Genomic DNA, 24,053 nt, shown 5'->3' on the forward strand with positions numbered 1-24,053 from the left:
GATGGTGACAAGGGTGCCATTTGGAAGGTGCCTCGAAATTGCATGAGAATAAGATTGTAATGTACATTTCATGCTGATGCCGCCCAATTGAATATGGCTCTGAAAACTAGGGCTGCAACTCGGGTCGGGCGGGTCAGGTCGGGTTTTTTCTTGGAAAACCCACGATTCCCAAACCCGGCCCTACCCATGATAAATCTCGGGTCGGGTTGGGTTGGGTTTTTTTATGTTGACGCGATTTTTTAAGAAAAACTCTTGCTTGGCAAGGCAACTCAACTGATAGTAGTAGAAAAACTCAAGCATGGCAAACTCTCTAGTGCATAAACTAATAACTAGTCCAAAGAGAATAAAGAGAATAAATTAATGCATTACCAAATGAAAATGATTATACTCATATGAGATAAACAACAAATTATTTAGTGCATTAACTATTTAGTTGAAACTTGAAACCTTAGAGCTAAAAGGGGGAAACGAACAGAAGATGGAAAGAGCCCCTGTGATTGCGTGCGTGTGTGAGTTTTACTTTTAAGTTTTCACTTTTAAAGTACAAAGTTTTAGAAAAAAAAATACATACTATAACTTATGTAACTCGGGTCGGGCCCCTTCAAACTTGGCTCAACCCGAAACCCGAGAAACATGAACCCAACCCAAGCTATTTTCGGGCCGGGTAAAACCTTTACCCGACCCAAGTTGCAGCCCTACTGAAAACTACGGGTCAGGTTTAGGTGTCCTTTGCCTGCATCTTTCTCTGTGGGACTTCAACTTGAAGAGGCATCTCACTGAATTTGGATTGATGTTTTGATTTTCTTAACAGCTTTATTTTTAACCCACAGGTCAAATAGTACAAATGGTTAGGATAGTCATATTAGTTCGCATTTCAGGTTTTATCTGTCATATATTTTAATAGCAAAAACTAATTCAATAATGTGCAAAGTAATAGAAACGAACAAACCACAAGATGCACACATTGAGATTTTACGTGGTTTGGCCAAGATATCTATGTCCGAAAACATGATCTTATATTATGAGAAATAAATGAGAAGATTAAAGCCGCACTAACACGTAGCTAAGTCGTACATAAAACAAAAAGAACTCTCAATTTCTCATCACAAGAGAATACCCAAGAAGAAACCTCTCTCTCTCTCTCTCTCTCTCTCTCTCTCTCTCTCTCTCCCACTTAGTTGTGTGTATTTTCTCCAGTGGGGCCTACGGCTTGAAAGGTTCTGATCAAATAGATTTCTCGGTGGTGGACCCAAGTGTTGCATACATCTTCCTGTAATATCATGCTCACTAATTTGGAAGGGAGGAGTTTCTTAGGCCCTGTTTGTGTTGAATTTTGAGTCCAAAACTGATTACTAGACTAGAAATTAGTAATTTCAAGTTCAATAATCAATTTTGACTCAAAATCAGTTCTCAAAATTCAATCCGTTTGGATGCCAGAATTATTTTGGTTCTTGGGATTTTTGTGGAACAAAAAACTTCCTGGGAGATTGGTGGGAAAAAAAACTCCCTGGAAGTATCCCGGTAAAATAAAAATCCCATGTTTGGTTGACCGGACTATGGTGGAAAAAAAAAATCCCGGTAAAATAAAAATCCCTTTGTTTGGTTGCTTGAACTGTTGGGAAGAAAAAAGTTCTTCTTTTGGTTATTTTGGTTCCTCGGATTTCGTGCGGGATTATTTTGGTTCCTGGGATTTTTTTTTCCAGTTTTGGGTTTCGTGCGGGGTTATTTTGGTTTGTGGGATTCTTGTTTGCCCACTATATAACTAGCAACCAAACGTGGGTTTCCTGCGGAAATTCCACAAAAGTCCTAAGAACCAAAAAAATTCTGGCATCCAAACGGTGTTGTTCTGGTCTGCCTCAACTAGCTTACTCTAATACTTTTCTTTTTTCTTACACGAGTTATGGCCATTTTTCTTTCTTTTTTCGGTATGTGTCTTGACTTCTAACTTGTTCTGGTCTGCCTCAACTAGCTTACCTTACCAAACTAAGAAATTTTATAACAAAAAGCAGGATTGGATTTCCTATCTCACCTAAGCTTGGTGTGAACCATATTCTCAATGTTGGGGAGCCTACCTTTTCTTTTGGAGTTTTGTAGAGTAATGTGGACAAATAGCCTCTTAGCCTATTGTTTTTATATATGTGCATCAATTATTACCTAGTTTCTGTTTCCTCATGACTGTCTACCTTTTCTTAGGGAATCTTCTTTATCTTTCTCTGCTTTAAAAATAGCATGTTTTGGACATTGAACTGTTCCAATCCACTTAAAAAACTATGCCCACATACTTTTATCATATAGGATTTAAGATTGAACTCTAGTTATCTTAGGGCAAAGTCTCAACTCTAATCCCAACATTAGTATAGGATAGGGTTTGGAAAGAAGGCCTAAAAAGACTTTTGAAAAGGCTAGAAGTGTGTTGGCGAGCACTTCTGCTTGCTTGATGATTGGAATCTAACTTCTTACAAGGACATAGATTATTATTATTATTATCATGAATAATCCACGTTTATGGGTTGTTAATCAATCACGACATGAAAAAGAAGCTGATGTCGGATATTGAGCCATGTGAACCTGTAGTTAGGATGTAGGGATCTCGATGTTGAGGTCACCAGTTCAAACTTGAATCGGTGAGTGCGGTCTAGATCGAGATTCTCCTTCTCACCCTATGACTATTCCCCTACTAGTTGAGAATGCCTTTTTTATTGGCAAATGGCTTGTCGTCGTACACCCCTCGCCAGCGTATATATACATCTTAATGCACCCAATAGTTAAAAATAGAAAGGATTCAATCAACATCTAATCAGTGAGATATTTGGGCATCAATCATACACTAAGTATCATTCTTTGCACTGTAGTAAAAAATTACCCAAGGCGACACCCAATTATGCCGAGTGTGTTGAAGTATAATTGATTAAATAAAGCCAACTCTGATAGCTTAATCGTTTGCAGTAATTGGTTGTTTCACGTGGTATTAGAGCTATTGCCTCACAACACGTCCCGAGTTCAAAACCCAACAACACTTGATATTAAAAATCGACGTGCCTGGTCAACCCAAAGGAGAGGCCACATGTGCAACATGTACACCTCTCCTCCTCTCTTAAAAAAGAAAGAAAGAAGGGCCACATATGAGATGCATAAATGATTAAATAACACCAATTCTAACAGCTTAAGCGTTTGGATTAATTGGTTGGGGTGTGTGTGTGTGTGAGAGAGAGAGAGAGAGAGAGAGTGAGAGACTGACTGACTGGTGAGTTAATGCTCACGATTTGGCCATTTTGAGTGGTTTGTTAGCTGTCTCATTGCAAGATAAACGAAGAGAACAACAAGGCATAGGTGCTATATTCAAACATTTAACCGGTAGAAGAAACCACACAAGCTTTTGCAAGAGCTTGTGTTGGAATATTAGCCGGAGATACTCTGCTCGATATATAGAACCGAATTTTAAAAAGGGAACTGATTTCAGCGCTCCAATGTTTTGATAAACATGCGCCCACTTGTTTGTCGTATAGGGCTTTAAGAGCTTTTTGAGAACCGTAATATCCTCTGACACGACAAACAAGTGGAGCACATGTTTATCAAAACACTTGAGTGCAGAAATCATTTCCCTTTCAAAAATCCATTGATATATAAATCTCGTTTACCATTAAAAAAAGGGAAGTGATATTTCCCCCCTCTGACGGATAAAATCCCCCCTTCAATGTTATCCGTTAAGCTTTAAAGGCCAAGAAAAAACGTTAAGGGGGTGAATTTATCCTCGAGCGATGAACCATGCTCACAGGAACCATTAGAGGAGGGGGGGAGGATATCATTTCCGTAAAAAAAATCCAATGATATATAAGAGAGTACCTTCTTAGAAAATGTTGTCCAAAATACATATTGTAACATCGGTAGAACATAGAAGAAGAATATGATGAAAAAGAAATCAGGAGTCAAATTTCACATCTCTCCACAATTTTGAGTTAAATCATATGGTTATGATTTATTTAGAGGGATATCATCATAAATTGAAGGTCCCTTCAACTAAAAATTGAACCAGTTCTAGTTATCTTTTTCATGTGTAAACAAACAGCTGAAAAATAGTAAATTAAAGTTTCAGTTCGACCCAATTGGAGGCACCTAACCATTATAAGGTGTTGTCATCATTTCCTCGAGACATGACACACAATAAATATGAGATTTAACTAGACCCAAAGGGGCTGTACAGCATGGGGATAGCCAGGTTTATTTTATACTCAGTTAAGACTTTGTTATCCTCTGTTCATGTCGACCATTATTCTTGCATAAAACATTGTCATAAGAATATTGGTGACCATCGAACAATATAATTTCAATACAAAATTATCCAATCAATCCCAATAACAGCTCTATCCAATGATTTCTATCCCCATTGGGAACAACCCCAAAATATGGAATAGTATTAATAAAACAAAAGTAGATTGTTATCCTCATTATCTAGGGTTTTGCTAGGTAATTCTGTAGACAGCTATTTTTGCGTCTGCGGAGAGAACCATCTCAGATGAATTAAATGAATAAGACAAAATCTGCTAAAAAGTGAGCCTGTCTGGCTGTTCTCCCATGCAAAAGTTAGCCGCGAAAGGGCTTACTGCAAAACAGCTGGTGCTGTGAAAACATATAGCCCAATACACTAATATCTATCAGTTTATGAAATGTGCACGGAGAGACATCAGTTTATCAAACTAATATTACTATTACAACGCAACTGTGTTCTTGATGCCTCCTAAAATAGTAGACACAAAACAATACATTTCAAACTAAGATTATAACATCTCTCCATCCTGCTTTTCTAAGCATTAATGGATTTGAAATCAGCATACATAAAAGTAGACACAATACATAACAAACTAATATTACAACATCTCTCCCTCCTGCTTTTCTAAGCATAAGGGGAACTATTATTACAACATCTCCCCCCCTTTATTCAGCACAAAGAGGATTTCAAATCAAGATACATTATGGGAGCAAGTTGGAAACACACCTCTAAATAAGAAGTCCAGCAACCTCAAGCTTTGGCATCTCAAGGAGTTCCTGGAGGGCTGGATTGATGGGAAAAAGCTCGCATTGTGCGTAATGCAACATCAGATGATCCACAATAACCATGGCGACCATGGCTTCCACGACCGGCACAGCTGCAACACCAGCAAACAGGATTCCACATCAATCTCTTTCTCTGAGACAAAAAATAAACTGGAATGCTTCTCTGTAGAGAAATTTTGGAAACATACCTCGAGGTGCCACGCATGGATCATGGCGACCCCGTACAATGAGTTCAGTCTCATGTTTGTCTCTGGTTACCGTTCTCTGTTTTATCTGCAAATCATCACATAACACCCCGACAAGCAAAATTTAAAAAAAAGAAAGAAAAGAAAAGGGTGCAACCAGAAATGAGGCCGTTTTCAATGTGTAACATGAAAAAAAAAAAAGGTCCGAGAAATGCAGTACAAAAAGAAAATTCACACTAACTCCAATTGTAGGAGTTGGCTTGAAAGCTACTCTCATGGTTATGGTTTCACCGTTAGATAGTCCTCCCTGCGCGCATAAGAAAAACAATGTAAGCCTATCCAACTCAAACACTGGCATTTTAATGGAAATATGAAAAAAAAATTACCTGTATTCCTCCCGATCGATTAGTTCTTGTTCGGATTCTCCCATGCCCATTTGTATAGAACTCGTCATTATGTTCACTCCCCGTCATAAACGCACCTATATTAATTGACATGGACAAAGTGTAGGATCTTATGTGGACAATCATTGATCAAAGATCGACGGTCTAGATTGAAGAATGAGATTAAGCGTGAAATGACTCTAGTTACCCATTGACCATAGTGATAGTAAAAGGTATAAGACTGTAAGGGTAATCGGGGCATCTCATCCCTATTGAGACATGGATGGTTAGTGTAACCCAACTTACATCAACTAGTCTGGATACTGTAGTTGGTTAACCAAATTAAGCCAAATAAAGTTCTACTGTGGGTGGAACTCTACGAGGGCTTTTCTATAAATATGGGCTTGGTCTCTGCTATCCTCTAACCTAACCAATGGAGATCTCTCCGATCAGAGATCAGGCAGAACAGAGAGGCAGTAGAAGATCCACCCGATCAATCATTGCCATGCCCGATCGAGATAAGTTCTTAATCCCTTCTTTTGTATTCTAGTCTAATTGCATGGTTAGATCTTCAGACTAATAGATCAATAGTATTGATTTCGATTAGATCTTTTGTATTTGTTATCACGGCATATTCTTTTTATTCTCTTTGTTCGATTGAATACCATGATCTTAGGTTTACACAAACAGTTTAGAACCCAAATGTGAAACCACAGACTACAACAAATATCATCTAAAGATAGTCACTCAAGGCAACAAATGATTAAAGAGCAGCTTTCTATACCTGCAAATCCACTACCAAATTCGAATCCTATACTTGCAGGTACTGACATCAAAGCTCTAGCAAGCTCAGCTTCAAGCTTGTCAAAGACTGGTAAGCCAAGCCCCTGAAATAAAAAAAGGCAATTCTTCTTATTGTTTGATCTGTTGTAATAAAGTTTCATAACATGCAGAGAGTCAGAACATCGAAACATATTCAGGTCCAATTGGGTTGAAGTCTTACACGCGGAACATTCCTCACTACACATGTCACAACACCCCCGACAGAGTCACCTCTCACACGTTCAGCATCGATGGCACTAATCATTTTCTCAGCATATTCAGGATCTGGGCATCTAACAATATTACATTCAACCTGGAAGAATTTATGACTTGTTAACTTGCAAAACGACACTATTAGAAAACCCCCAGAAGATAAAACCAATATTTGTTAACGCACCTGCTCAAGTGTCACAGTCTCGTTGTTGATCACTCCCTCCGGGAGTACAACTTTATGCGCTTGAGAAACATAAGCAAGAACCTGAAAAACACAAAAGATTAAATGAAACAAAGAACAGTTATGTGTGACCAAGTCCACTTATACTGATTATGTATGTAATCCAGTAGATGCATTGGTGATTTCAGGTTTTTTTTTCTCAGATTTACAGCACATTAGGTTTGGATATTTTGCTTTTTTGAAAAACAAATCTATGCGCTATAAAGTCGGAAAACCTTGTCGGATAATGTCTATGAAAAGGATAAACTTGCCCAAAACTCTTTGACCCCTGGGCCCTGGCCATCTTGGACTCAAATTTCGTTCATCCCATTCAACATCAACTTACCCGAGTTTCGAGCTGAATCGACAAGTTTTCAAAAACTGAGTGGATTACAATATTATCAATAGCCTAAAATACAGAATTACAAAATTGCCCCTGGGATACATTTCTAAAGGATTCATTAGCCGACCGCAACTTGTTTGGGACAAAGGCTTCGTTGAGTTGAGTTGAGACATTATATAAAAACAAATATCAGCAGTCACACACATGTAGTAAAGGTTAGTACATGCATAATAGCTCCACATGCATGTACAATATCAAACACTATTAGGCATATAAGGCTAGATGTTTCAATTTGTAATTTAATTATTGAAAATGTTCAGATCTGAGGTAATTAGAGGGTACAATGCATAGAACTCAGATATAAACCCAATATCATTTCCATAAGATGTTATACCAATCACATTGTAATAATCCCACCTCAGTTCCTGACTTAAGCTTGAGGAGCTTTTTTGCAATAGCTCCAGGAATAACTCTCCCAATGGTTTCTCTTGCTGAAGATCTGCCGCCACCCTACACTCCAGATATGAAAAATGTTTTATAATTATGTTCTCACATCCAAGAATTTAGTGATTTAGCTTCAATTAAATCCAAATTTTTTATAATTATGTTCTCACATCCAAGAATTTAGTGATTTAGCTTCAATTAAATCCAAAAATTGTCTTCAATCCTGATGATGAAACCATAATTTGATTGGTAGGAAAATAAGGGTACCTGCACTGATCTCACTCCATATTTAAAATCATATGTTGCATCAGCATGAGAAGGCCTGTATGCTGTTGACATTTCAGTATAATCCTGCAAAATTTAAATGAGGATTGGAAACGGTTCAAGCCTACAGAGCACCATGACGATAGTAATTAAATAGATAATGTGATACTTGGGTTAGGACCTCATATTATAGAAACACCATTTCATAGGGCATACTCACTTGTTCTCTTTGATTAGTATTTGGTACAAAGACATGAATTGGAGTTCCTGTAGTCATTCCTGCAGTACATCTTTTGCATCAGTTCAATTGTGTTGATGGGAGAAGAAGATCATATACAATGCATGTTTTGCAGAAGAGAGATGATTACGCGAGGAGGCAATGACTAAAATGGAGTATCCAGGATGATCTAACCTTCAGAAACGCCTGAAAGAATTTGGCATGTATCAGTCTCTTTTCTAGGGGAAGTTACTCGACTCTGCCCTGGTCTCCTGGGTACAACAACACGTTTATTAGATGGCGTAATCGGGTAAGGTATGAGGCAACCGAATGCCGCAATCATGGTTTTAAGTATCAGTCAAATGTAACTGGTTATTTTACAATCTGAAAAAGGTATGGCTATTGTCCCACTATATTCATCGATAAATATGAACAATAGCTATACTATTTTGAATACAAGAATTTTAGTTATTAATCATAAATACTGATGGAATGGGTCGTCTCTTTGTCGTTATTTATTGTAAGGGCGGCCTTAAATTGCTTTTATTGACCATACATAATGTAACATCTAATAGTTTAACTATAGATCACCAGAAACAATATTACTCTCTCCATAGGTGTATGTACAATCAATGAAGCAAACAATTCACACAAAGACTTAATACTACATACAGTTGTAGCAGTATGTGACAGAATAACTGATGCAGGACGATCGGCTGTTGAACTTCTATTTTTCAAGGAAGCAGGATTCTTCCCTGGGAGCCTTCGATTCCCGCTTCGATTCCCGTTTCAATTCCCACTTTCGATTCTCGCTCTGGCAACCTTGAGTAGGATTCTTCGATTCCCGCTTTCGATTCCTGCTCTGGCAACCTTGTAATTTTTACCATAGAAGGATGGATTAATACTTTGTTCTGACACTAAATTGGTGTAGGATGGATCTATAGAAGAGACGTTAGGGGTGAAAAGAATGGGTAAAGATTAGGGTTTTGGGTCCTAAAATATGTGATTAAATTGAAAAAATATTTCTACTAGGTTTCGAGTAGGTTTAGAAGGGTATAGACATATGTCGGATAGGTGCAAACATATGCCGGAAGGTGCGGATAGACCTGGCAAACGGGTGGGCCGGGCCGGGTTTCTTTCAACCCGTACGGGTCCGGTTGGTACGCGCCGGGTCACAAATGACCTGAAATCTTATGGGTCACTATTTTGTGAACCCAAACCCCGCCCATATGGGCCGGGTGGACCCGTAGATCACCCAATTTTTTTTTTCCTGTTTTTATTCCCACACTATAGGATGATCCAAACCAAGAGGCTATAATGTAAATAGGTTGTGGCCAAAAATCATTTCCATAGGATGCTCCTAGCCCTCTAATCTATGGAGGAATTGCATATTATTCTTTCTGGAAACCTCTATATATCGGAGGGCTAGATCATCCTATGAAAATGATTTTTGGGGCACAACCTATTTACATTGTGTTCCATCACATGGATGGTTTAGATCATCCTATGATGTGGGCCGTACAGTACCTTCTGAAAAATACGGGACTATCAGGGCTTACACAATATAAAATTTGGATCATTTAGATTTTTACGGGCACCCACGGGTTTACCAAGCATGGCCCACTTTTGATAAGCCTGCGTGGCCCAGTTTTGATGGGACCCGTACGGACCGGGTCAAATTTCAATGGGTCACCAATTTAGCGGGCTGGGTGGACCCGCGGGTCCGGGTCACTTTTTGCCAGGTCTAGGTGCAGGCAAAGGTTTTGGGAAAGATTAACGGACACAGAGTTCAAGCTGAGATGGGATGTATAGAATAAGAAGAAAAAACTAGGGTTTTGAGGTTTTAGGCAAGGGAAAAGAAACGTTTTTGTTCCTGGGGAGAGAGCAAGGTTGAAATCACACCAACCAAAACCCAAGGCATAACACCAAGCGGTTCTTAGATATTGCACCAGAAGATCAAGACATCATACGTTGGCAGGGAGTAGACATCACATCCACACAAGAGAAGAAGCTTTCAAAATCTTTGTTCAATCATCCATTCATTTCATCATGGCTTAAAGAAATGTGCTTTGATGATACATACATATAAGAAAAGAAAGAGAAACAGAAAATTCTAAAACGCTAAACAAAAAACTAGCCCTTTTGGACTAAAATACCCTCTAATGACTTAAAAACATACTCTATACTTAAAAATCCCGTAATTCATGTGTAGGTCATATTTAAAACACTCATCACTCAAAAAACTTAAGTAACTTTGAAAGGAAAAGACTGGTTGCCCTACCCATGGTTTTAAATTTCGACCGAATTCCGAAATTTCGGATTTCGGTGAGGACCGACACCGAAACCGAAGCCGACGAAATTTACCAGATTTTGGTCGAAATTTCGGGAAAATTTGCTATAAAGTATTAATTTTTATTCTGTTAGCAAATTTCGTACGGAATTGCCGAAGCCGAAATTTCGTCCCAAAAAAACAGCATTTCTTTAGCAAGTATAGAATTTCACCCGAAATTTCGATTTTGGATAAGTCTGAAATTTTAGCTGAAACCGAAATTAAAACCACGGCCCTACCATCAATAATTATGCCAAAGAATTACCTCCTATTAAGGTCTACTTGAAGTTCAGCTTCTGAAATGGGAATTCGAGGAGGACATCCATCAATAACGCATCCAACACCACTTCCATGAGATTCGCCATAGGTCGTAACACGAAACAAGGTCCCAAATGAACTTCCAGCACCCGCCTTTATCTCTGGTGTTTCAAAAGAAACATATAAGAAAAAACAATTCACTTGTAAAATCAGAATGAAATGCAGACTAAAGTAGCAAACTATCAAAAATAAAAATAAAACTAGCAAATGACACATATCAAGTCTAACACCGATAGAGAAGTAAACAGAATATAGGATCAATTACTGTTACATGCTGGAGAGTTGAAAAAATGACGAGAAAATGTTGAGTTTTGAAAAAACACTAAGAAATGCTACTTTATTAAAAAAAGACTTTTTAGGACGAAAATACCCCTCAACTTACTTTTATCTTTCTCTTCTTGGTTTTACCTTTTACTCTTTTACTTGCAGGTTTTACTCCGACGCATTGTGTGAAACGGCCTCATTTTCCGGCGATAGAAGCCTTCTTCTCCGGCGAAACATCGTCATTTCACCGGCATATGCCCATTTGTCTTGAGAGGGTAGAAGGAGTTCTCTAGAGATGCCCCTTTCTCATTTTCTTTTTCCTCCTCCAAATATCCAAAATCTCATTATCTTTGTAAGTATTTCCCCTTTTCTATTTTGTAATCCTATAACTTTGATTTTTTATTGGACTTATTTTTGCCTCTCTCAGTCTAGGGTTTGTAATATTTTTTTAGGGTTTATAATCTTCTCATTCATCTAGACATTTGGCACTTTCTTTTATTGGGTTTCTCATGCTGAGGTCTTTTTGCTTCTACAAAAGGAAATTAATATCAGTGTATTTGTGGCTTTTGATTATGTGGGTTTGGGGAGAAACCCACCTCTTATACTGTTTGGCTAAAAAATAGGTTACTTGAAGCTAAAAAAATGTAACTCGGATCCAAAATTGATAGGTTATTTGAAGGCAGAAATGATAGTTGAAGCCCAAAAAATACTAGTTGAAGCCAAAAAAAAGTTACTCAAAGCCAAAAATGATAGTCGAAGCCAAAAAAAATTATAGTGAAAGGCAAAAAAAAATTTCCTTAAGCCAAAAAACTAGTCAATGCCAAAAAACAAATTACTCAAAGGCAAAAAAAGTTACTTGAAGCAAATAAAAAGTTAGTTGAAGCCAAAAAAAGAAGTCGAAGATAAAAAAAATTTAGTCGAAGCCAAAACGTGTTAGTCAAAGCGAAAAAAGAAGTTTGTCGAAGCCCAAAACGTGATAGTCGAAGCCAACAAAAAAGTTCCAAATGTTACTGGAATTCAAAAGTTTTAGTCCCAGCAAAAAACATGTTAGTTGAAGCAAAAAAACCAGTTATTCGAAGCCTAAAAAAATTAAATCGAAGCGAAAAACACAACGGCGAATGTTACAGGAAACACATTTTTCACTTCGACCAAGTGATTTTTGCATTGAAAAAAAGAGGGGGAGATCTCGAAACCCTTTTTGAGAAAGATTTGACTAGGCAGAAGGCTGATGGGTCCAATTTTGTGCACTTCAAGCAAAAAAAACCTTTCAATACCCTAAAAAATGAGAGAGAGAGAGAGAAGGAGATGATGTTAGATGAAGTTTTGAAAAAAAAATAGAAATATAGAGAGAGAGGGAGAATGATATTTCAGGCTTATCATGTTACGTATTGCCGGAGAAAAGAGTAGGTTTTGCGGGAGAAATGACGATGTTTCGCCGGAGAAGAAGGCTTCTATCGCCGGAAAATGAGGCCGTTTCACACAAATGCGTCGGAGTAAAACCTGCAAGTAAAAGAGTAAAAGGTAAAACCAAGAAGAGAAAGATAAAAGTAAGTTGAGGGGTATTTTCGTCCTAAAAAGTCCTTTTTTTAATAAAGTAGCATTTGTTCGTATTTTTTCAAAACTCAACATTTTCTCGTCATTTTTTCAACTGTCCAGCATGCAACAGTAATTGATCCCAGAATATATGATATAAGAGCTAGAAACTGATTTATGAAGAGAACAAGATTGAATGAAAAGGCATATCACAAGATGAAAATCCAGAGGGCAAGTACAAGCCCCCCAGCAGTACGCATGCGCCCCCCATAACGTGATTTGACGTCAAAAAGCATTAAAAGTTGCCCACTGTTCACGTCAAACCATGTTATAAGGTCTGCATGTGTACTGCGAGAGGGGATAATAATCTCCCCTTTAAATACTAAAAGACAAGATGCTTTAGTAGAAATATCTAAACATGGCAGTGCTGATATCATTTCCCTTACAATATCTTAGAACTTGTTACTTGGACCACTATACCCAGAGAGACAGACAGTGCAGCATCAGACATGGGCACAATATGGATAAGGTACCAAATTAGATTATCTGGTCTTAGAGCTTAGGGAAATGATATCAACACAACCATGTTTTGATATTATCTGGGTCTTAGAGCTTAGGAAAATGGTGTCTCACCTATCTTGTCTTCTAGTATTTAAAGAGCCGTCAAAAGGTCATTGTTCCCAAAAAAACTCTCACGAGCCAAATAAAAAAGAAAAGACAAGCTGGGACTGTGCAACTATTACAACATGGTTGTGCTGATATCATCTCCCTATTAGAAATCTCACATTAAAACATGGGAAATGATTTCTGCGCTCTAATGTTTTGATAAACATGCGTATTTAACGGGCTGTGAGAGGAATATTATGGTTCTTTAAAAGCTCTTAAAGCCCTTAAATACTACACGACAAACAAGTGGAGCGCATGTTTATCAAAACATTGAAGTGCTGAAATCATTTCCCTAAAACATACAGTGAGCTAATCCAGAGAAGTAAAATCATACGCTAGCTTCACACTTCAGACGAAATATGAGAAACAAATGAAATATTAAATCTTGGTTTAAATGCATCAAATGTGTGAACATGAGAGAGAGAGAGAGAGAGAGAGAGAGAGAGAGCTCACCAAGCTTTCTTGAAGCATTGTTGCATCGTCCAATGGAGATCTGTCTGATGGAACAGATAATCTAGTGCGATTTGAGGGCTGAAAACCTAGACCAGAGCCATAGTCGGTTCTTTTAGAGTTGAGGAAAGGCTTAGAAGAGAGCCACAACGCCATAGCCATAGATGTTTGGAGAACAATTGAAAAGAGCTGAGACGGAGAAGGAAAGAGACGGATATCTTATATCAGCCTTTGGTTTTGGGTGTATCCATATAGTAGCTTTGGGTTTATCTATAGGCAAGATATCACATCTCTATTCCTCTTTCGGAAAACGACAAGGACTTCACGTACAAGTATTGCCCTTATTTTTTTTGATGGGTTTGTATGGGGAAGTGATAAATCGAATCCCCATGTGTCTTTCTCTCTCCTCTCCTCCGGGTTAGTGAGAGTAAGAGGAGAGAGATAGACACATGGGGAGTCGATTTATCATTTTAGGGGGTCGTTTAGCTCATTATCGAGATACGGGCCTCTTCCACTCCTCTTCGAATTGCCTAGATTTATCATTTTGGTGGGTCGATTTATCACTGCCTGTATGTATGGTTCTTATTAGGACCCATACTCACACCAAATAATGGGGCTCCCTCTACAATAAGAGGAAGTTTAGATTGAAGGGAGCCCTTGCAAAAAAGAGGTGAAAGGGCTCTCCTAAAGAGGTGAAAGGGCTCTCCTATTGGCTGCACATCACCATCATGATGGTGATGTGCAGCCAATAGGAGAGCCCTTTCACCTCTTTTTTTATGGTGATGTTCAGCTAATAGGAGAGCCCATGATGGTGATGTGCAGCCAATAGGAGAGCCCTTTCACCTCTTTTTTTATGGTGATGTTCAGCTAATAGGAGAGCCCTTTCACCTCTTTTTTGCAAGAGCTCCCTTCAGTCTAGAAGTCCTCCTATAATAAAAGGCATCGACTTCAAGACAATTATGGTTCGAATTAGGACCCACAACTGTTGGACACTAAATTATTGGGCTCCATCTATAATGAAAGTCACTTTTATGCTCCATGTAAAAGACACTTATCGGGCTTACTTCTATCCCATTCCCGAATGAGATCCGTTGATCTGAATGGAAACCGTAAAGCTGCCCAATGCCATGGAGACAACCTTGATAAGACAATTGTAAGTAGAGGTGCAACTCGGGTCGGGTTGGTTTCGATTCACCTTGGGCAAGAGAGAAAAATACATGAACCCAAAGAAAATCAAGATAAAATTAGAGGGCGGAGGTCGGGTTCAGGTCATATCGGGTTGCCAAGGCCTCAACCCTAACCCAACCCGAAATTAAATCGAGTTGGCGTTTCCCGACACTAACCCAACTCAATCCGAGGAAATGCCAACCAACCCGAGCCAAAATTGGGTTGAACCCCGTTGGATTCGGGTTGAGCCCAACCCAAAAGTTGCACCCCCTAATTGTAAGCCTTCATGACCCCACATTTAGGGTTCTGCCAAGAAAAGCTGAGAGATTGATTTTTGTAGTCCTTTACATTCGGAAAGGACCCAAGACCATGTGGTCCCATCATGATGTTTTACAAGATCAACTGTGTTGCTCCCATAGATGCCCCTGCATACCTCGTTTGTAGACCTAAAAATATGACACGGATAGTCACTTTTGGCTATTGATATTATTGTCTATTTCTTGATGCCATACCCATTTGATTCTCCCAATCCGCTCGCCCCATATCTGTTCTGACATTATCATACTCTTCCCAAGTTAAGTGTTGGGCCCTGCTCATGTTTACTCTGTATTATTTTGAATTGTCATAAACCCTATCACACGGTGGGCCTTATCTATTGATCTGATTTCATTTTATGTGAAATTATTGTTGCATGCTTTACTCGGATGGAATTAAGTTTAGTTTGTTGATGGCTTGTCATTAAAGCTAACAATGTGAAGACTTTAATTCATACTTGACCAAATTTCTGACTGTTAATCTGATTTGGAATTGTTAATGCTGATTTTACACTTTGAGCTGTTCTACATAGAGAACCCATGAACCCTAGTACCATTTTGGTATCAAAACTTAGGGTTTGCATTAATTGGTATCAGAGCTCAAAGCTTAGGTTTATAATAAATTTTTAGGATTTGGTTGGGACCATCACATCGTAGAATGCATTTCACAGATGGTTTGTCACATGTCAGACCAGCCATAGAAGCTCACTTTCAGCAGATTTTGTCATCACTCACGAGGTGGCTGGTTTGACATGACAGACCATCTGCGAAATGCCTTATGCGATGGTCCCTAGCAAATCCCTAAACCTTTAGCCGGTAAAAATTCCCGACATATGTTTCCCTTAGTTATAGGCTATAGGTTGCTCATCTATGGCACACCAAGTGTGTAGTTAATTTCTAATTAAAGACTACAGCAGCCAATCATGTGTCTTAGTTGTAAGGCATTTTAAGAACAATTCATAAGGTCTGCTAGAGAAGGGTACTTTTGAAATTGGGTAAACATTGTACAAAAGTACAGAATAAGAATATAAACAATACAACAGGTTTCTTACAATTACAGGTTACCCATTAAGAGCCTCTTTGAATACACCTAAAAATTATCTGTGTATAATCTTTGGCTCAAAACGACTTTGAAGCTTAGAAATGAAATAGTTAAGGGCTTCCAAAGAGACCTAAATATCCCTTCTCCCTGCAAAGATGAAATTGAAATGATATGATTTGCAAAGAAGAAACCAATCTATAGTATTTATGCCTACAGCTGCAACAAATTAAGTTCTTCCAAAATGACGAGAAAAAACAGAACAGGACCAGTATCTTTCTATAAATCAAAACATTATAATACAGTCTGACGAAATTGAAAGATCAAACTTCACCCCCAAACCCTCTTACCCATGTGAAACATTACATAAGTTTAGTAGCAGTATTTCCCGCAGCATGTGATGTGATGCCCACAGCATCATAAGCTTAGTGCATTACCATTTTGCCCATCTGATTATTGAAAACCCAGAAAGAAACCTGCAGTCTATTATGGCAATGTATCTCTCTCACTCTTCAGGTTTGTTGCTTATCTTGATCTCAAGGAGCCGCTCGACAGGTTGCCGGCATATTGGACATCGGCTTGTCTGGAACCGGAGTACCTTTGCACATCCACTGCACATACACTGCATCAAAACCAGCACCCAAATGTTAGCCACATGAAAAGGTTTCGTTGACATGCTCTACCAGTGCTGCGCTTCTAGATTATCTGAGCCAAAATTCAATGTTTTCCCATGTACAAATACTGGCCATTTAACTCAAAACTGGGTCAGATCAACAAGGCTTAGATAGAGTGAATTTTTTATTTATTTGGCAAGAATTTCAATGACAAGGCTGTAGAGAAGTCAAAAGATTGGAACACCAATTTCCGAATCTGAATTCCCCAACATTGCTTTTTAATCAGTGAGCTGCCTAAGGGTGATACAGTTAAACATTAGATCATACAGTTCGACACCCGCTGCTAAATATCACAAGGCGCAATACAAAAACCAAGGAAAAAAAGAACCAACCATATCTAGACTCTGTGGAAATGAAAGATGTGTCACGATGCGTTAAGTAAGGGTAACAATGGATTAGGCCTAGTTTGCATAACCACTGATACCCCTTAATTGCGACATGCACCCAAGACTATGATGGGTGAAAGTCTTTACAACCACCAGTTGGAAAAGTTCCAGGTACTGTCCGTAAGAGCTGAACCTAACCGACTGGTTTGACCATTTTATTCGAAACCAGCAGTTTTAGCGAAACACTGAACTCATTTGAGTGGGCTGACTGAATTGCTCTCTCTCTCTCTCTCTCTCTCTCTCTCTCTCTCTCTATTTTTGTTCATTGGTGGTCGGTGGGTTTCCAAATAGTTGAACATTAAAGAAGGCTACAAAAGAAAAAAAGTATAACACAACAAGAAAGACCAAACCAACCTCATTAAATGTGTACTTTTACCACATTTCTCTCCTTAGAATCCTATTTTAAAATTAAATGTCATTTTTTGGGAAAGAATACCCCACGCCACCCCTGCGCGTGCGAAATGGATAAAATCCTCCTCTTAACAGTTTCTGTGAGAATGGTTCACTGCTTGAGGATAAATTCACCCCCTTCAATGTTTTGCTTTGCCTTTAAAACTTAACTAATATCGTTAAAGGAGAGGGGGGGGTTATCATTTCCCCATTTTTTTTCCTTCTAATATAGTTAACGAGGCAAAAGAAAGTAAATATTCCCACTAAACTCTTTAAGTTCTGCATTCTTTATTATTTTCATTGATTAATTACTTAATTAGGCTGACCAATTTTTTTCTTTCTGAACTACTCTGCCTGGATCAGGTTCAAGCCAGTTCTCCCCCCCCCCCCCCCCCCCCACATATCAAAAAGAAAGAAAAGCATAAGAAGTGAATTTACCATATGTCGGCAAGGAAGAACAGTTGTATCCCGTGGTTCTGATAGGCAGATTACACATTCTTTCCCTGGGTCACTCCCATCAAAGTTGCTGTCAACTGAATTATTTCCAATCCCATAAATCTCCTGCAACTCGTACCTGGTGTTGTTATCCCATAAGATCTGCTTCACCACCCTCACCTGGTAGTCGCCCTTCTCCTTCTCGAATATGGCCTGTGTGATTTGCGAATTTAGAGTTTCTGGCAATGGATTTCCAGCCACGGAGCCATCATTACCCTCATTTGGGCATGACTCTGCCTTAACTGCAAGCGGATATACTTCCATATCACCAACGTTCAGCAACTCCGACTCCTCAAACATCGAGAAGTTGATCCCAGTTCCTGGTGGTTGCCTAAACTTTTGACCTAGGCCCTGTAAGAAAGACACCGTGATGGGTTCTAAGCTTTCCTTCATCGGTGTCAGGTTACAGTCAGCACCTTCTTTTGCAAAGAAGATAATGGTGACGCTGTGGACAAGAAGGCACGGCTGAAGATTTTCAGATAAATATTACAGAACAAAGAAAAGTACACTGGCTGTGGTGTGGCTCTTTTATAAGAGACAAAACAAACACATGAAAAAAAAAAAAAGCATGCTAGAAGTCTCTGTAAATTGAACTCCAATGAGTCACTCTACATGTATAAATGGACTCCGCTCTTCGATGAGAAAAGGAGAGGATAAAGAACCTACAACAGTTGAGAAGCACAACCAACCCTTACAAAGGCTAAGAGCAATAGTTGTAAAAACCTAATCACCTACAATGCAAATGTGGTGATGATTCAATTCTCATAAAGAAAAATTCCCAATACTTCAATCCCACCCGAGGAAAAAAATTGTACTAGTTGCAATTCACTCAAGAATGGAACAGAATTAGGTTTTTATGATTATTGATGTTTCTACAATTTTGTTTATTTTCTGGTGATCTAATTTAATTGCAGACTACATATAGAGATAATAAGATGAGACTTTCAATGAATAATGAGACCTTTTTGGCGAAAAAAGAAAAGAAAAAGATGGCAAACCATCTGCAAATACACCTAACACTTTCAGCAGCTGGCAGGTCAGTAAAGCTTTGCAAAGAATATTAAGTTGAAAGTTTAAACCACGGTTTGGGAACTCTCCAAGTCAATCAGTGACTCACCCGAGTCAACTCGGTTTTGGCCCCATTGCTTCAATAAAAAAATCTTTTAACTTGCCTGAGTCAATACGAAACCCACAAATACACAACACACTTTCAGCTGGTCCCAGTGAATTACTAGTCTACTACTTTGCCAAAGAAAGTTACCACAGTTTAATGTTTAAATTGCACTTCGCTTAAACAAGCCAGCTGGTCCCCTCGACTATCGCTTTGACTGGCATACTTTTGAGAACCTTTTAATGGTTATACACTTTTGATAACCCACCCCCCGCAACACCCTCTCTCTCTCTCTCTCTCTCTCTCTCTCTCTCTCTCTCTCTCTCCAAGTGAGGACAAAGTTATCCGATAAAAAGACTCACTTGTCATATAAGGGATTTGCTAGCGTCCATCGCAAAAATCATTTCGCAGATGGTCTGTCGCATGTCATACCAGCCACCTCGTGAATGAAGACAAAGGCTGCTGAAAAGTGAGCCTGTGTGGCTGCTCTGACATGCAACAGACCATCTGCGAAATGCCTTTTGTGATGGAAGCTAGCAAATCCCATCGTATAAATATAGTTTTGGAAGATACATCTAATGAAAACTGGGGTGAAAATGATTCAACAAAAGATAAACAGATAAAAAGAATCAAGCAATGAGTTCCTCAGCAGCAATTACTGAAGTTGATATATTATTTAACCATCCTCTGGTATATTAAAAAAAAAAAAACTTATCTGATTCTGTAGTCTGACATTGGGTAAAACCGTAAAACCCCATAGAGAAATATGTAAGTGTCACATGCTTAAAAAAATAAATTCTAACCCACCAGGGCATTTCCAGGATACTTCCCAAGCCAAGCAGCACGATGCCTTGCCAAAGGAGGCTCTACTTCCACCATGATCAGCTGTTGGAGTTCACAACAGACTGTTTATGAGCAACTGTTAAAATCAGAGTTACCCAGTTCACTCGAGTACGTATTGTATTGTGAAAGCATTATATAGAATTAAAACTTCGCCTTCTCTCCTGTGTAATTCTATTTGCGGTAATCGTCAAAACTAGCGACCAACAAGGTGGCATGAAAGGTAAGCAGAGTAATTTTTTTTTTTTTAAAAGAACGAAGAAAGGTAAGCAGCTCTAAGTCCATGATCAATGGATGCATTTGTATATAGACTTTCCTTCTTATTACAGATTGAAAGCTTCAAGGAATAAAATCCAACCCATGGAAGCATTTGCAGGGAACTTGCCCAAGCTGGCAAGCTTTCCCACCAAACATCATTACAGTTGCTTGCCAAAGGAGGCTCCACTATGATCAGCTATTGGAGTTTACAAAAGCCCTTGACAAAAAGTTACAAGTTCACAGAGAACTGCAATTTAAGAGTATCGGGATGTTGAAGTAGCTATATACATAAGAATACTATTCATTATGGGCAGTTGAATCTGATGATGGAGTGGAGACGCCTGTGAATGCAATCTTATCCTTATCATTGAAAGAGCATTACTGAATTCAGGTTAGAAGTTAAAACTATTCTCTAAATGGTAACTCAATGGGGTCCCTAGATTTGGCACAGTTGCTGAGTCATTTTGATTGGGCTAGAAGGTGGATCGACAAGAATCTACTACAGCATGTTTTCAACTTTGGTTGCTGATGAGCATTGTGGCTCCAAGGGCTGAAACCCTCCGCTGAAGATGCTGCTAAGCAAAGCACCTTGATTTCCCGTAGACCAAGAAGACCATGAAATTGTGATATTTTTTTTATGAACTTAGGAGGAATATGCTTTTTGTGAAGTGCATGGACAAGTATTAGTCCTGTGTCCATTAATCTTCTCCCAAATCCTGTGTTTGCATCTTCCCGGACATACGTTTGCACCTTTCCAAACCTAACATAAGCCTGGTAGAAATATTTTTCCAATCTAATCACGTATTTTAGGATCCAAAATCCCAATTTAAAAAAAAAAAAAAAAACGGTAACAAGATATATTGCATAAATCAAAGTCATTTACATAGGGACGAGCCGTCCGCCAAGACTAACGATGACCATGCATAAGGTCCAACAGACAAATAAAAACAGAAAAAAACTAAGAGCCCTCTGGGCCGGGGTAAATAATCACGGACATAGAGTCCCAGTCGACACCCTCCTTGGCCAAAACGTCAGCCAAACCATTTGCCGATTGACGCATGTGCTTAAGCGAAGGATGGATGATAGAAACCAAGTCCCTAATCTCATCAATCTTAAATGCAAGGTGCCGCAGGCCGCAGATCTTATTCGAGGCCCACGCAATGGTCTTAGAAGAGTCGCCTTCTACAATGAGAGTACCAAAACTGTGATTCAAGTACCATTGCAAACTGAATAAGAGGGCTGATACCTCTGCCTCATTCGCATCGCATAAACAAGCCGGCCTGGAAAAGGATATTAGAATATTAGGACCCAAAATCCCAAATTTTACCCATCTTTTTCACCCCTAACGCCCTTTTCATACATCTGTCCTACGCCAATTTGGTAACAGAGCTGCAAATTAGTGTTTCTAAGCAAACATCCAACGTCGGTTTGGCATCTTTTCTAATGGTAACATCATGCTTTCTAAGCTGCAAATCAGTATACTACCCTCCATCTGTGCAAGCTTGGAATCTCTCTAAAATCATTTCTAATGTGCAAGGTCTTTCCATTCTCCATGGACAGCTGCACCTGCGGGGTAGGTTTTATTGCCAGGAAACTTTGGTGAAAAGGTTACAGAACCTACCAATCCACAATGTTATTCGGATCCTGGTGCCCAAAGAAACTCCATAATCTTTTGCACAAAGAAACTCCCTAATTCTAGAGATTCATTAGATATATTAGCGAGAATTAATATAACACCACTGAGGGAAAATATAAAAAGAAAGCAACCAAGAACTATAATTTTTCTCCACAGAAGATAACCTCAAATAACTAACACAAATTACAGGAAAGCAACAACTCTCAGATTGAATTATGTGCTTCACAGAAGCCTATAGTTGACTTAATCACGAATTATAATATCTTAGGAAAACCATAATTTGAGTTAACAACAAATAAACAAATAAACAAATAAAAATTATAAGAAATCCATCAATTCTAATCAACGAGATCTGCTACAATAAGGGAGAAACCCATATATCATAATCAATAATGGTTCATGTTTTTTTTGAAATGGTTCATGCTAATTTATAAATTGCATCATAAGACCCCAAATCATACAAGGAAACGCAAATACAATCCTCAACATCCAAGCATTATACCAATATTCTTGCAATTCAATCATTTTTTTACCATTTGACATTTTGACCATAAAAATTATATATTTTTTCAGCAATTCAAGTATACCCAATTGAAAAACCTCACCTTCCGGCAACGGTGGCATCGAAGGTGAAAGTAACAAGGTACTTCTCAGGCTCCTGCACATCGTGTTCAATCCGAAGAGTCTCCTTCTTGATATTGACATCATTGCGGATCGTAACAGCCTTCTGGTGCTCGAAATAAGGGGCGGGAGGGGGTGGAACAGGGCCGCAAGGGTACCGTGGCTCTATCAAATGGTGGTGGTGGTGATCAATGGGGGCGGGCAACGGGATGGGTTGCTGCTGTGGGTGGTAATAGCCTGGGTACTGGTAGTACTGCTGCGGCATGTTAGGGTTAGGGTTAGGGTTAGGGTTAGGGTTAGGGTTAGGGTATGGGGTTGGGTAAGGAGTTGCTGCGGCAAAAACGTAACGGCTTCCTGTGCTTTCTGGAGGGTTAGGGTTTGGAGAAGGGGAAGGAGGGGGGTTATTGTGGCGCGAATTCCTTCTCCGGTGGCGAGTACCGCTGCTTCCAATGTTTCCCATCTTCTTCTTTTTTTGTTTCCTTGAGGGGAAGAAGAGAAACCCTAGAAAAGCTCTAAAACCCTAATTTTGGAAGAAAAGTTCTATCTTTTTCAGTTCTCCCTTAGAAGAGAGATGTTGGGTAGGAGAAAATTTGTGAGGGGAGGAGAGAAACCCTGAAGAAAACCCTAGATAAGCTCTAAAACCCTAATTTTGGAAGAAAAAATCTCTACTTTTCTGTTCTCCCTTATAAGAGAGATGTCAGGAAGGAGAAGAATGGATTTTATCAGCATAACGATTGTCCCCAGAAAACCCTAATCTTTGAAGGAATTTCGTTTTTCTTTCTTGTCCCTTCTACAAAGTAATTGAATTAAATATGCATGAAACGGGTAGAGATTACTATAAGTTATTTTTACCTCCTCTATTTTTTATTTTATTTTTTTTGCTCGAGGAAGAAAAGAAACCCTAGAAAACCTTTAAAACCCTGACGGAAATTTCTCCTTTTTTTCTTCTTGTTTTTACAGCATTCAAGAGCTGTCGGTGAATAGATAAATGAGTTCTTCCTTTGTAGAAGAAGAGAAACCCTATAATATATAAAACCCTAGTAATGAAAGAGATGTAATTCTGAAGAAAAATCGATTGAACAGAGATTTGATGTGATTAGGGTTTTGAATTTTGGGTTTAGGAGAAAGAAAGCAGAAGAAATGAGAACGAAGAAGAAGAAGAAGAAGAAGAATATTGGGCTCTTTCGATAATGGGATTGCGTAAAGCTCCACTGAGAACAGTGAGAGGTTGGTAAATAGGACAAATGGATAAAATCTCAAAATAAAGAACCGATAAAACCACTTTACTTTTTCATTTTCCGACAAAACAACGATTTTTTTATCTACATACACGCATTACTATTGTCGGATTGTTACAGTCTTGACTTCTTTGCATGATCGTTTTACTTAATGGGCAACACTGTAGTAGTTGGTGGCGAA

The 24,053-nt window shown here is 38.8% G+C and overlaps 1 protein-coding gene and 1 pseudogene across 2 annotated transcripts; both read right to left on the bottom strand.

Annotated features, from left to right (window-relative positions):
* Positions 1 to 4,758: 4,758 nt before the first annotated feature.
* Positions 4,759 to 13,938, bottom strand: LOC143861990 (chorismate synthase, chloroplastic-like; annotated as a pseudogene). Its single transcript, XR_013240113.1, has 13 exons — positions 13,707 to 13,938; positions 10,738 to 10,891; positions 8,339 to 8,415; positions 8,147 to 8,205; positions 7,930 to 8,013; positions 7,636 to 7,728; positions 6,840 to 6,920; positions 6,624 to 6,755; positions 6,405 to 6,507; positions 5,624 to 5,718; positions 5,479 to 5,544; positions 5,241 to 5,325; positions 4,759 to 5,144 (listed from the first exon to the last, which is right to left on the bottom strand). The product of XR_013240113.1 is annotated as a chorismate synthase, chloroplastic-like (transcript).
* A 2,460-nt stretch (positions 13,939 to 16,398) lies between these two features.
* Positions 16,399 to 23,822, bottom strand: LOC143860869 (putative E3 ubiquitin-protein ligase LUL2). Its single transcript, XM_077371713.1, has 3 exons — positions 22,619 to 23,822; positions 18,112 to 18,613; positions 16,399 to 16,845 (listed from the first exon to the last, which is right to left on the bottom strand). Exons 1-3 carry the CDS (start codon positions 23,092 to 23,094, stop codon positions 16,729 to 16,731), a joined length of 1,095 nt encoding a protein of 364 aa, XP_077227828.1. The 5' UTR covers positions 23,095 to 23,822; the 3' UTR covers positions 16,399 to 16,728.
* Between the last annotated feature and the right edge of the window lie 231 nt (positions 23,823 to 24,053).

This window comes from Tasmannia lanceolata, unplaced genomic scaffold (assembly GCF_043159265.1).
Source record: "Tasmannia lanceolata isolate RefF3 unplaced genomic scaffold, GAP_Taslan_0.1 ptg000037l, whole genome shotgun sequence".
Taxonomy (NCBI): Eukaryota; Viridiplantae; Streptophyta; class Magnoliopsida; order Canellales; family Winteraceae; genus Tasmannia; species Tasmannia lanceolata.